The sequence below is a fragment of the Sander vitreus genome, chromosome 20 (genome assembly GCF_031162955.1).
Source record: "Sander vitreus isolate 19-12246 chromosome 20, sanVit1, whole genome shotgun sequence".
NCBI lineage: Eukaryota > Metazoa > Chordata > Actinopteri > Perciformes > Percidae > Sander > Sander vitreus.
Genome location: NC_135874.1, coordinates 16,543,151 through 16,558,031, shown reverse-complemented (window position 1 = coordinate 16,558,031; position 14,881 = coordinate 16,543,151). Strand labels below are relative to the sequence as shown.

Sequence of the window (14,881 nt, the reverse complement as noted above, 5' to 3'; positions counted from 1 at the left end):
GGGAGGAGGCCTCGGGGGAGACCCAGGACTAGGTGGAGGGATTATATCTCTAACCTGGCCTGGGAACGCTCGGGATCCCCCCAGTCGGAGCTGGTTAATGTGGCCCGGGAAAGGGAAGTTTGGGGTCCCCTGCTGGAGCTGCTACCCCCCGCGACCCGACCCCCGGATAAGCGGATGAAGATGGATGGATGGATGGATGGATTAAAACTAAACTGCCAAACTGACACTTTGGTGGGAGATTTTAGCCTGAGGGTATGCTTTAAGTGTGAGTGCAATTTTCCTTCAATGTGGCATTTTATTAACATTTTTGGTTGGTTGCATATTCTAAGAAAAAGCCTTGTTTAAGTTGGTAGGATACAAGAAACAGTTTCAGTAAGAAATTCTCCTGAAACAAGAAAATAAAGAATTAAATGATTAAGACAGTCACTCACCAGGCCAGGGAGGGAGAAAGGTTCACCTCTAACAACCAGGGTTTGAGGTTGGAGTCAATGAGCACGTCAAAACCATACAGTTCTACAGAGGGAAACACAAAATGAATCAAAGGGTTTTCACCACAGACTGGGAGGCAGAATTAGAAACCTCTGAGATCTGCTCACTGAAAATAAAAGATGAAGGCTATCAAAGTCACAAGAGTTTTATCATAGTTCCATTATGTGGCATTTGGCAACATGGCCTATGTCTTTCTGCTACTGATTACACGCATGTTATATCCCCAATCACTCAAGAAAGAAACATTCACCAAAGCCTGCTACTGAGGGATCGGCTCAATTACGTTAATTAAGTACATACACATTTCATCCATCATGAAGTTGCATACATAAGACAGTAGATCAAAAACACACTGTGGCTGTGAATATTTTCATACATACAGTCAATAATTTTCTCATGGGAAGATTAACCAATCCACATATTGTCACTACATATTAACAAGAAGGATGGCGCTGTAATAAGCATCATAAAGATAGTATCTTGCCCAACTGGGGCAGTCAAATGTGAACTCCAGAAGTACAAAGCTAGAAATGTGACAGTGTGTCCCAAGTGGCAGAAACCTGGTAGATTAGACAGCCGTAGGCTATATATTGTATATATTTCACCCCAGTAATAGCTTAGCACTGAGTGACATATAAACGCTTTTTACAATGTGGTCAGAAAGAAATTCATCCATTCTATCCCAATTTTCCCTCTTGTTTCACTGACTGACATATGCCTCACTGTGACAGAGTTGCTCTATGTAACCTATGAAAGCCCTCACACTGCTCTGGGGAGTGTCACCCTGTAAGCCAACGACCCGCCGGCCCCAGCAGCAGCATGCAGGGAAACCACAGTATTTTACAGGGATAGCGCAAAACCCAGTCATAGAGCCAGAGGAAAAATCCTTCTAATGGTACTTCAAAAGAATAGACTGTTTTGAGAATAGGCCAGGGGGGTTGGAGGTTTCAAAGCTGCCATAACCAGCACTGTTTATTTTAGCATCTCAGGTCAGTGCCAGTGTTAAGCATACAAAAGGCAGTGTGACAGCGTGCAATGGCTTTATATTGCACTTGGTTAAATAATGTTAGGCTGGGGAATTCTAGTTTAACAGGATGAGTTAAATGTATTTGGCTGTACATTACTTATTGTAGTCATCTCCACCCTGGCCATACAGAATGTTGTGGCAATGTAACAAATATCACGTAGTTTTACTTGACAAAGCGTATATATTTGGTCTTTTACTAAAGGAGCACTGATTTTACACAACAGGATCAGTTTACTCATCATTAGAAGTACTAAAAAGGGGGCATGGAGTTTAAAAGACACGGGCATTTACCAGACAGTGAGGCTCTAACGAAAGATGCTATTGAATTGCATTATAGGAAATTTAAGATCCAGGGTTTTTCCAGACTGCTTCCATTTTGACCGTTCTTTTTTAATCCGTCTCTTGTGAGTCCCCCAAGTTTATGGAAGTCTCTAAAAGAGTTCTCTTTTAAGATTGTAACATTTCCTAAAAACTTGATTTTTTCTCTACTCATGTTTTCATCATCTGTATTAGGACAAGTTGGAGAAAATGCACACTGGATTTTGTTCACTGAGATATATTACATGGGTCAAGAGATCAAAATATGGTAGTGTCATGAGGTCCAAATTGGTGTGACTGTGAAAACTGTATTTTCATGATGGAACAAAGTTTGCTATATAATCCTGAACCAATAGCAGCAACAGAAGCTGCCACTGCCATCTTTAACTTTTTTTTAACTTCTGAGGATGGACGGGACCCCCGCTGCTAAACAGTGCTTAAGCAAAGCACTAAGATTTTATTTTCCACTTGCCGGCTTATCCCATTTTAGCCTCTTCTGTATTAAAACGCACACATAAAACCTTATGCATTAGTCTTGGGGAACGGAGTACTGGAATAAATGGGTTGCAGTGCCTCACCAGTGGCACCACCACAACAACAGGGGAAAATGGGGAGGTGTTATACCACCTCACTAGCCCCCGACAAGCAGGCTCCATGTGCCGCTCATTTTCCCCCAATTAGGAGCAGACGCCGCTCCTGCCCCAAGAGCTTGCTCACTGCTAGACACGTTTGTTCTATGGCTCGACCGCTGCCGGGGGAGTGCTGTTAAATGTGCCCGCAGAGAGGCCACAACAAGCATCACAGACAAGGAGTGGAGAGGCAGCGAACATCCACATCACACCCATTAAAGAGGCAGGGAGAGAAAAAAAATGTGACAGAGTAAAGGGATGACTTTTTATTATTGGATGGGCGCTGCTGGAAACTTCACCACAAGAGACAAACGCCCAAAAACAATAATCTCCCCACCCTGGCACTGCAGTCGGTTGGCCCACAACAACAACAGCAGAATAAAGTATTTGCTTCATGTGTGTTTTCTTCATAGGCAAGAACAATTGGATTACTTTTGCATCATTCTGACATAAATTATTGCCCCTGAAGTGCTTTAACTGCTGTTGCAGGGAGTACAGCGGAGCCACAATCATGAAAACACTTTGATGACAACAAATTAAAGTAACAGTTGACACTCTATAGCCCTATTATGATAGCAGAACCCATTCCATTAATCATTCCTTCAAAGATTTTGAATTATACAGCAGCCACACTGTCATCACAGGCATACCAACACTGTGCTGTAGTGAAATGTGGGAGTATCTGACAAATGTAAAACAGGGAGAGTTGTTCACAGACGGGGGATCCAACCACACTCAGCACTTAATGAGGGACGTTCAGTGGAACACAGGACCAGTAAGTGGAATGTTTTGTGTGTAATAAAATAGGCCTTTGGCTTGGCTAATCAGATCTTAGTCAAAACATCTCGTAATCAGCATCCCTCAGCAAAAAGCCTGTCCATTAATCACACAGCAGCGGTGAGGAGCTGCATGGGTGGCATTTTCTCCCCACAGACACACACACACACACACACACACACACACACACACACACACACACACACACACACACACACACACTTCTTACCAATGTAAAACAAAAAATCGGTTGTTTTTATTTCTTCCCACATTACAGAGCTATAAAAAAGGTTTTGTTACAGTATGCACATTTAGATACAGATGTGTAATTTGAGCAAAGGGAAGAAATTCTATTTGAAAACAATAAACATAGTATTAAAGCCATTAATAGACATTAAAATGGCAGGGAACAATTTGCAGTAAATTAAGATTATAATGGGCTTTATGATCTTGCATGGCTCCCTTCCAGATAAGCCAGAGACCGTATAAAAACTCTAAACAATGGCTGCTTTTATCGGCACATTAACTGCCCAAACACGCATGTATTTGCTGCCCTGCATTCTGATGCTTTACCTGTTTACAATTACAGGCAGCTGCCGAGGCCCAGGTTTAAATGCTGGGCGTATTGTATTGTTGCAGGAGGAGAAGGGAAGTACTGAGGATAAGTGCAAGAGAAGGTGAAAGGGGAGTTGAAGACAACAGCTGATCATGACTCCTTGGTGGTTTGGGTGGGTTTTATTTAGGTACTTGACTGGACTCCCTGAAGCTTAGACAGACCTGCGTGTTTGTAAAACTAATGCTTTACACTGGTTCCTGCATGTCTCTGTATTCGTATTGCCCTTACATACTCACACACGCAACATGACCACACTGGGAGAAACAGAGAGAGGATGAGGGTGGTCCTCTTGGAACCGTCAGTGTCTGTCTTTGGAAACTTAATCCTTTAGACAGACTATGAATGCTGTAATTGACTTGCTTGGGGCCATTATGAAGACAACAAAATTACACTAAATTCAATAGTAAACTGATACGGCTGAAGTAGGGTAATGTGCATGTTCAAAGCAGACCACAATGTATTATGTATCTTAGGAAAAGGTGTAGAACCTAATTGCTTTTGTGCCACACAATAACACTGATGTAGTATCTATGTCTATACAGGTCTCTATAAGCTTTGGTATACGATTTCAACATTGTTGGACAACCCAGCACCCTTAAAGTTCGAATTCCTTACTTTCATTCATTATTGCATTGTTTAATTTCAAATCCAATGTGGACTTAGTGGAGTCAAAATAAAACAACAGTAAATATTAACTAAGAAGTATTCTCTGTTGCTGCCTACAGAGCTGCACAATGTACAACACAAAGATGGTACCAGTATAGAATCATTAGTAGGCTGATGCGTGGTGCCACTATCCATATTCTCACACTTTCCCTCTTTATACTGTATATTTACTACCCTATGCAGAATAAATATCAGATGCTTTTGTTTTTATATAAAAAGAATTCTGTTTATATATGCCAAGGAATGTAAATGCAAGCATGGTGCAATGCAGTAGGTAACATTTACATGTTATCCCTGAACATTCCATAAAGCATTTTTGCAATTGGGGCATGTGGATGTGCATAGAGAAATATTCCAGGCTTACCTCAATGAGTGAATGAATGACAATAAAAGCAAACTTGTTTTTCCATCACAGCAAAGATATGTGTCATCTGGTTGTTTATTCATGTCTATCACATGTGTATGAGAGCCAGGTTGAGGCTCAGTAAGCCACATTTCACTGTAAATACCTGCATGGTCAACACCCTGGGCTAATGTGGGTTTTTAACCTAGCAGTTATGCTCAGGGTGCAGATAGCATCTTTATGCAGGCGACTGGTGTGAGTCCATGCTGCTCGCGCCATACAGCCCAAACAACCACCAATCAGGGGGGCTATTATGTCTACAGAAGCCTGTCACAACTGCAAAGCCCTTTATTTTTCTAACATCTGAAAGGTGAAGGAGAGTGTGAGCAGGGGAGGGAGAATCATAAACAAACAGAAACAGCGACAGAAGAGGAAAAAGAGACAGTGGTGCTGAGGGAGGCTTGGCCAATGTGCTCGCTTTTTAAACCCTCAAATCTCAGAGAGACTGCCAGACAGAGAGAGCGAGCGCAGACAATTAGTGCCAACACTAACATGGGTAATGGTTCCAAAATGGAGTTCACACGAGCCTGCTTCTAGGCAGGAGCAGCCAAGAAAACAGTCAGCCTAAATCAGGCAGACCTGAATGGCAACAGAGAGGAGGAAGCAAATTCCTGCTCAATAGGCCCTCCGCAACCCTGCAGCAATGGGCAGGAAGGCTCCACACTGAGGAATGACTGTCTACAACTTCAGCTCGGCTCAGTGGAGAAAGAGTATAGAGGAACTGCTGGACAATGAATATGAAACTGAAAGGAAATGTGAGGGGTGGGGTAGTGTTGATGACTAAATATGTGTGAGTGTGTCAAAAAAGGGAATTTTATCTAAAAGGAAATTCTTCTGAAGCTGCATCAGTGCAGGTGTAAACGTGTTAAACTTTGGTGGACTAGATTGCTTTACTTACAGTACTGTATGGTCAAAAACACTTTAAGAAGAATATGAAATAATTACCAAAGCAGTTTGTCTTGTGGGGAACAAACATTTTGCAGGCGGTGGCTATCTGAAGTTCAGCACTCAGTACAGCTTTGATGATGAGGTCCTCCACCTGTCTCATCAGCACTGGAATATACAAAATTAAGAGATGATTTTTCTGTCGCTCTCAAGAATTCTTATGTTTTGGTTAATTGATTCACACTTTTGGTTAGAATCTAAAGGAGACAATCAAGCAGGGGTTCAGAAATGCAACTGTAAACTGGGTGAATTGTACTCCATTATTAAAAAGGAAAAGATTAAAAGCATGAAAAAAGGAAAGAAAATGAAGATTTGACTCACATGTGGTGTCCTTCCCCTCCTGCTTTAAATACCTCAACACTGCACTCATACTCCATTTGTTCCCATAATCCTCAACTTCAGGGTCATCGCAACTGAAAAGGAAGAAATGTGCTTGTGTTCTAATAAATGGATGAGTCAATCAAGCTTCCAATAACAGCGCCACATTCACTGATGAAATACCTGACATAATCGCTGCTTTTTTTGTTCACGCTATAGTTAGTGAGATGCATGAACGTGTTCTTAATGTTCTTTGAAGTCCGGTCATACTTGACTGTGGCAAATCTGCGAACACAAAAAAAAAAAATTCTGTAATCCAACAATTCAACAATTTCACTACATACAGTATCTATATTTGCCATAACAACCATATTCATAAAGCTGACACTGGACTGAATGATGGGGGGCACTTTGGAGGGAGATTAGCTTCTGGCAGTGTTTGAGAGGAGTGGATGCCACATGTGCAATAATGAGAATTCCTGGCACGCACCGTGTACCTGAATACCAACACAACTCTGAAGGAATGTCAAGCGATAAAAGTGGGATTCAGAATTTGGCCATGATTTATTGCCCACAGTTGATAATCAAGCCAGCAAACAAAAGGGCGGTGGCACTTGTATTCAGCACGTACCTCTATCAGACCGAAGCGAAGAGCCAGACGTTCTATAAATCAGCTACCGTCTGCTGACCTACCTGTACCTGACAATGGTCTCTTCTTTGGTCATATGTTATTGTTTCTCGAAATAACAAACACCCAATATAGGGCCATTATACAAAGGTAGCACAAGATACGATCTTTGAACCATGTCACAATCAGCAACATTTGATAAGCACATCCTAAAACTGGAACAAAGGAGCGCATTGTTTCAGAGTCATCACCACAGCGCACACTACACAGCAGCTGGTCTGAAAAGGTAAGGATGCCCTCTTCTGGGCACTAAGTACCAATGAGCCTAAAGTGCATGAACCAGTCAGTGTCTACACCGCCATTTACTGTTCAAACTGGTGAATGCTTTTCTCAATACTGAATTTACTTTATTAAAACTATTCACATTCGGGGCTTTTATATGTTATGTATATCTTATTTTGTCTGAAGTGAAACCAAGAAAACAAACATAAACCGTTATGGAGGCAACAGCTGTAAAAACAGAAGTGCATGATCTATTGAGTGCTAGTTTGTAATGTATTCGTTGTTAAATGTCAATTGTGCTGTAGTATTTTTGTTTGTACCCACAAAGATCAGCGACCACTGTTTTGTTGTGTCAGGTATTCATTATCCCAATAATGTCACAAACAAGCAACAACAAAAGCGCACACACAGCTCACCTAGCCAGGCCCTCCTCATACACATAGATGAGGACTGGGTCATATGATGTCACCAACACGTACAACCGCACGTCAAACTTGAACTCTGTAAACAAAACAAAAACTAGAGTCAGTCACACGGATTATTCAGAATGCCAAAACAATCCTTACAAATTAAGATATGTCTGAAGCAATTAAATGGTGAAGAACATACCATCTATCAGTAGTGGGTTATTAATATAGCGAGACACCAAGATGTTCTCATCCATTGAAATCTGATTTGGCTGCAGATGACACACAAAAACACATAAAAGACAATTTAATTAACACAATGAGGAAGATGAAGGCAGTAGATCATAATCATCTTAACATGTTCAAAGTGTCATCAATTGACCAGGTAACATAGCAACTTTTACTCAAGTGATGAAGTTAGATGGCTTTTTTTAACTGAAGTGCAACCTCACCTTACAAACTCAATCTCTCAATAGCAAAGTATGAATAGCATTTCCATGTAAGGTTTTTATGTTTCACAGTGCTCCATACTGTACATTCATTCACATACAACAGCATTAAACACTAAATTCCAAATAGATGATGTGACACTGCTGTTAACCATTAACATCAAAGAATCGTCAAGAAAAGTTGGAGACTGCAATGACACTGGCCATAGCGGGTCAACATTCAAAAACAGCCTATAAAAACACAATCTGGTGGTGGGAGATGGGTCATTTATGAGGTTGAAATGTGTTGCAGGTGGCGAAGTTGAGAAGAGATGGAGGGATGGAGGGGGGAGACGGGGTAACCTCAGTGCTGGCTACAGTTCAGAGAAAACCTGAACCAAAAAAAATTAACGCATTTCTTTCTTCTCTCCAAATATCGCTCTGACATTCTTTCCACTGTTTCATAAAAATGCCTGAGAAGAAGAAGGATCGTGCATATGTTTTCCAAGAGTGAGAACCTTGTTGAGCTCCTCCAAAAGCCGGGGCCTTGGAAGAGTGTGATTTACTCCACAAAGCTTATTAATGTCTGAAACACTGGTTGATACTTATTTCAAAGACAGCTGTATCTGCACACCCCTCCACACACAAAAAAACATCTGGCCAATGAACTCAGTTCACACAGTATTTTTTTTTAAGTCACTATGCTTATACTTAACTCCCACTAAGTTTGCCATTAATGTCAAATTTTCACACACAATATTTGGTTAGCTTAGCTTAGCTTAAAGATTAGTTGATTCCCTCTGTTTCCAGAGTATGCTAACCTAAGCTAACCCCCTGCTGGCTGTAGCTTCAAAGTTATCCTACAGACATGTGAGTGGTATCAATCTTCCCACCTTACTCTCAGCAAGAAAGTAAATAAGCGTATTTCCCCAGATGTCAAACTATTCCTTTTAACACACTGCTTTTCTCATACAGATCTCACATGCAAACTAGTGGTAGAACTTAAACCCCTGCTAATGTATCATCAACGTCTAAGTTTGTTTTCAATTTCTGTCCCATGTGCATGTGAGAGAATGTGTTGTTCCAGTCCCCCACATTCAGTGCTGTTTTACACACTGTTTTAAACAAAAAGCATAGAAAAAACACACATTTTGTGATGATGTGATTTCCTTATTCCCTATCCAATTTCCCTATCTATACAAACACATGTCGGTCAATTCACTCCAACCTCAAACACAGGTTTATTTTGGGTCGTTGCATTAGTCTGACAGGGGTTATACAGCAGTGGTTCCCAGCCTGACCCCAAGATTTAAGGGATAAGAAAGAAAAGAAAAAAAAAAAAAAAACATATTTCTGTTACACAAAACTAAGTATGACCTTGAGGGTTGCTTCTTGTCACTGGATATGGAAACATTTCACAAGAAAAAAATCAACAATTTGAGAAAACTCAGGAATAAAATAAACAATATTTATTTTGACTAGAATATCACAAGGTCCACTTACTTGGTTGTTGTTTTTTGCAGGGCTTTCAGCTCCGGAAACATTTTATTCATTTATAGTTTACGCATTAATAGTTTAAGTTAAAAAAAAAAAAAAAAAACATTCTCTAAATCCAGCTTCTCTGATGTGGGGCTTTGCTGCTTTCCCTTGTTTTACATAAACTGAATATCTCAGAGTTTTTAAACTGTTGGTCGCACGCACAAAAAAAACTCATCATGGGCTCTTGAACATGATGATGAGAAAATGTTTATTTTTGACTATTTTATGATGTTTTATAGACCAAACAACAAATCAATTACTTGAGAAAATAAGGGTCAGATTAACTGTATAACTTGTTGCAGTCCTACTTTTACCTCTTGCGGTCTCTAAAAGTCTAAAAAATCAAACAATTCGAGAAGAAGAAGAAAAATACTCTTTTTACAGAGTCACAAGCCAAAAAGATTGGGACCGGCTGTATTAGAGAGTAATAACTCCTGTGGGTAAAACCACTCACATTGCTGACCAGGTAGATGCCTCTTCCTCTGGAAGATGCTACTGGTTTAATAATCCAGGGGCCCTTGTCCTTGGCAAAACAATCTGAGATTGAAGCAGGAGAGACGAGAAGAAGATGCAAACAGAAAGAAAAATGTATAATGTATATGTTTAGAGTGGGCAATGCTTGTAAACATATGATAAAGTGAGGTCGGGATCAGGTGAGCGGTGTCTTACTGCAGAACTCCTGGTACTCAGAGGGAAGCACAAAGGTCTGAGGAACAATATGGAAGTTTTTGAAGCCATGAGTCTGCTGCATTCGCTGGATGTTTTTATACAGACGGTCTTTGCGCGTCAATTCATATGACCTGAAATTGAGCAGAGCCTCCAGTTTAAAATGCTCCAGCACTCCACTCCACAGTTCCGACACTGACAGAACAAAAATATACACGTACATAACAGCAATAGATCGCCCTCTGCCTGACAGTATGATTCATTTCATTCGTTTCAGAGTGGCATCGGTCCAAACTAAATGCGCTTTGCAGTGGAAGCCAACAAACACATCGCCTGAACTGACGGGCTTAGAATGGCTCAGTGGTGATATTTATGACACAGAAAACAGTGGCAACACACTCATACATTTTAACTTTAACGTCTGTCATACCTGGGAAAGTGGTTGACCTTCTGGAAGTCTTGAAGGCTGCGTAGTATGTAAGGCTTGAGGTGAGATCCTGTCCACATGAGGTTAAAGTCATTGCTGTTTGGGTGAACCTAAAAAACAGACGGAATGACTGACTTCAATTGACAAGATGGATCAAAACATTTAGATTCAGTGCACACAGAGCAAATGACATTCGCAAAGGGATCAATAAAAAAGCATAAAACAAAGCCATTGTTGTTCATAAGCTCTGTTGAGTTCTCAGTCACCGACAGCAGTATTATATTCTGATGTCAATCACATATGACAGCTCAGTTGAATTAAATCTAAGAAGCAGATCAGACACTCCAGCGATAACCTGAAGAAATACAGCCGGCTCTATAGAAATGATCACATAAGAACTCACAGATTTTCATCACCCTGACGTTATTTTATCTGTTTGGTTTTGTTTTATTCCAACAATTCGTTAGGAGGCAGTATTCACATGGCCGTTCGGTTTCTAGGGGAGAGACAGATGTTTGCAATAATGGCTTATTAAAGTTTGGCTCTGTTGCGGCTGTGGTAGACACTCGTCTGCCTTTGATGATGGTTAGCGGGAGTCAAGAAGCATTGCAATGAAATAAAAAGGGAATTAATTGTAACTGCTAGGAAAGAGCGATAATAGAGATTGTGTGCCCTCGTGAAACAGGATTAATGCTCTTGAGGTCAATTTTTTTTTTTTATCCTAGGGTGCATTCCCGGGCTTTGACATTGGCACTATTAGTCAACTGAGATAAAAACAGCCCTACTATCCCTTATCCTACACAGCAGAGATGTACATAATGTATGCAGCTAAAAAACAATGCTGTTTTGCAAGATTTAGACAAATCTTTTCAAATGTGCATGATTTAGTGGAGAACATTACCTCATGGAATCCATGATTGGCCAGTATTCCCCGTACCAGGCGGCTCTCTGTGCGCACAATCTTGAAGGCCATATTATATCGCTCTATGGACAACAAAATATTCTTAGTATCCAACTTATTGAAGGCTCCACATTTTTATCCGCATATTATCACTCTTTTTCTCACAGTTATTTTGTAGCTTCAACAAATGTGGTGTACCTCCAGTAGAGCAGATATTCCCATCTTTTGAAACTGCAGCTTCAGGGAAAAACAAGAGAACTGGAATGGACTTGCTGAGGCCACTCCAGGCAATGCAGGGATGGTCTCTAGTGGACAAACAATTAGATGATACACACTCACAGTTAAAAGCATATTGTTAAAAGTCTGGGACCCGCAGAAAATCTAATAATCTGAAGAAATAAATATTTGACTTCCCGGTAACAACACTATACAGATGCACCGTAGCATGTGTGTTCACTCCCGGATGATGTGAACTAACCTACATGGATAGTTTACCTAATGCTGAGGGAATGTTTCCTGACATGGTGTTTATTTCAGTCAGGCAGACAGAGACAGAACTACACACATGTTCAGGAGGTGCTGGGCAATAACAAACCCATGTACTGTACTAACAAACACCCTTGTAAAACTGCAGATTATCTGATAGTACCAGACACAGCCCGCTTATCGGGGGCTAAAAATAAGATAAGGTAGCATGATGATGGAGTAGAATTCAATCAGGCATGGCCGGTCTTGATAAGGAAGAGAGGCATGTAAACAATTGCTGCCCAGAGCTTAAGTATCTAGGCATGTCAGACAGTGTGGTAGATATATTTTACACTGCGGTGGCTTCGCTGCACGACCATAAACAAGGTGTTTTGATCATATTTAAGCCTGTCATTTATTCTATACATGAACCACCATTGAGACTATTGAGATACTACACACAAGATGTGAAGGTCTTAGACAGAAGGCCATATCGTTGCCATCGCAGTAATATTTCAGTAAATTATGACCATTTAGGTTGCAAATATTTGATTAAATATGGAAATATGCAGGCACTTACATGTGTATGCCTCCAGTGTAGGCCTGTAATGCTATACTCTGTTGTCCTTTGCATGTTGTCATAAACTTTTATATCACGTTAACTAATATCAACTGGCCCTATTAAATAAAGTGATGACATCCATGTAAGGGTTGAGGAGAAAAATGTTAACAGGTTGAAATCAAATGTGCAGCCGATGCTTGTTTGGTAATAAATTGAAATCGAACAGGATGTACTGGAGATACTCAATTTCTGTAACATAAAATCAAAGTGTTTTACTATAGCAGTGTGTGAGTAAAAATGCAGCCCCATCAGTAAAAAGAGCACTGGTCACCAGGAGGATAATACTAAGCAATCCAAACTAATTCAGGAGATGGAAATTAGCCTAAAAGCAGACACAGTGGCTCTCAGTATGCTATGACTAAGTATAGCTTAAGAGGGAATTAGTTGCCTGAGACAAGATAACATATAGACCAACTGTTGTAGCTAAGATCTACAGATAGTTACTCTTCTCTCTCATTCAGTTAATCTTTTATCAATTATGCAATATGAAAGCTTCCTGAAGGCTTTATTTTGTCTAAATGTATCTTGGCATAAATTATTAAACAGGGCTCCTTCTGTAATCCTGCATAGCTTACATTACACAATCAATATACTATGGCAAGTTGCAAAGACAAAGACCTTGGAACAGCCAGTAAAAAAAAAGTGAATATGGTGTCACATTAATACTATATTTTAAGAGGAATCTTCAGGTGAGGTCTTACAGGAGGATCAGTAGGCTAAGAACCTAACTGACACTGAAGGCGACCTGTGTAATTCAGACAGCCATGTCCACAAGCTGCAGTGACTGTGAACAATATCCTACTCATCTCCATCTCCGTTTACAACTATCTAACTGCTATAAAAGCAACGCAAGCATATCAAAGTCTGTTTTCAAAGAGAAAATACTCCCACAAAAGTGTATATGATAAGAAATTAAACAACATAGGTAGGTACAATGTAACACACAAGAATGAACATTCTGGTTTAGTATGTCATTAGTGTGTGTTCTAATGTAGAAGTTTGCGCAGACCTTATCAACACTAAGGTGACTGTATACGACAACACCCCTTTAAAGGTTTTTGGGGGAGTTTTTCCTAATCTGAATCAAAGGTAATATCTAATAATACTCTGTCTACTGTAGAATCCTCTAACAGTTAGTGCCTGTGGCGCACTGCAGTCAGCATCAGAAACGATTTGTCAGCTTAAGGAAGGAATAAAAAGCCTCAGCCTCTACTCACAAATAAGGACTCATCTCTGAGCTAATTTTCTTTTTCTGTTGTCATGTTTATGTTGCCTGTGGTCAAGTCAGTTCTATTTTTCTCAATATCACAAATCACCCATGTGGGGGGGCTTTACAGTCTGTACACAGTATATGACACAGTCTAACACTTACTCTTGCTCGTCTTCTGAGGAGGACTCAGAGTCCTCCTTGCTATCACGGATCACAGCAGGCATCTTCACAGTAAAAGGGGACGAGCTGCACGGTGAAATCCTCCTGGGATCAAGTGTCTAGGTTTTACCATGGCACCTAAAACGCTACCACCTCCAACTGCAAAACACATCAGCCGTTGAATTGCTCAACGTCAGTCCATTAATGCAAAATGTTATATTAATAACCACGTTACAAAGGCTCGCTAACGAACTGTAACGTTAAATCTTTCCAGAAACAACTTAGCACACAGTTAACCGAGAACAACTGCTTTGTAGTAACGTTAGTGGTGGTGAAATTATCTTTCTATTAACGTTACAGTAAACAGAATAACGTTAACGTTACGTTAAGACTAAACCCAGACAGCCAAACAAGAGTTAGGTAACGTTAAATAAGACGTAAGGTTACTAACATGTTACTTTAGGTGTGGGAAGCTAGCTAACCAGGTAACGTTAGCTAGATAAGGTAGGTAGATGCTATGCCATACAAATACACATCAACGTAAACTTGCCTTTATCGCTGAGAGCCTGCTAACTGCTAGCCAGCTAGCTGTTAATCACGAGGGCCAGTTGATCTTAGCGGTTAATCTTCCTGGTAACTACAACAACTGACTGAGTAGCAACAGAGCAATGAACATGCGCAGTCTCGAACATTATTTATTGTCCACCAGACCAAACTTTGCACTGCATCCGTAACCTTATAAAAAGATTAATTTACAGTCATTGGGTGGGACTCTAATGTCTATGCGCGGGACGTGCGGCATACGCTGTCAAACGAAAAGAGCGTTATTAGGTTAATATATGTGTTTTTCTGTGTTTGAACAAGAACATATGCACAAAAAATGAAATGTGTTAGTATTGATACACATATTATTAGCAGCTCTTATAAACTGAAATATAAAATTAAATACTTAAACCAGT

The 14,881-nt window shown here is 40.3% G+C and overlaps 1 protein-coding gene across 2 annotated transcripts in view; it reads right to left on the bottom strand.

Annotated features, from left to right (window-relative positions):
- The window catches only part of ttll5 (tubulin tyrosine ligase-like family, member 5), a 47,869-nt gene extending 33,209 nt beyond the window's left edge, over positions 1–14,660 (bottom strand). For both annotated transcript variants that reach the window (XM_078277104.1, XM_078277105.1), the window contains exons 1-13: positions 14,473–14,660; positions 13,926–14,081; positions 11,665–11,771; positions 11,467–11,549; positions 10,569–10,675; positions 10,142–10,272; positions 9,927–10,009; positions 7,708–7,777; positions 7,515–7,599; positions 6,372–6,473; positions 6,192–6,283; positions 5,871–5,978; positions 432–513 (exon numbers count right to left, since the gene is read on the bottom strand). In XM_078277104.1, coding sequence (XP_078133230.1) covers positions 432–513; positions 5,871–5,978; positions 6,192–6,283; positions 6,372–6,473; positions 7,515–7,599; positions 7,708–7,777; positions 9,927–10,009; positions 10,142–10,272; positions 10,569–10,675; positions 11,467–11,549; positions 11,665–11,771; positions 13,926–13,987 — 1,112 coding nt within the window. In that variant the 5' untranslated portion in view covers positions 13,988–14,081; positions 14,473–14,660. The remainder of the gene's footprint in view (positions 1–431; positions 514–5,870; positions 5,979–6,191; positions 6,284–6,371; positions 6,474–7,514; positions 7,600–7,707; positions 7,778–9,926; positions 10,010–10,141; positions 10,273–10,568; positions 10,676–11,466; positions 11,550–11,664; positions 11,772–13,925; positions 14,082–14,472) is intronic.
- Between the last annotated feature and the right edge of the window lie 221 nt (positions 14,661–14,881).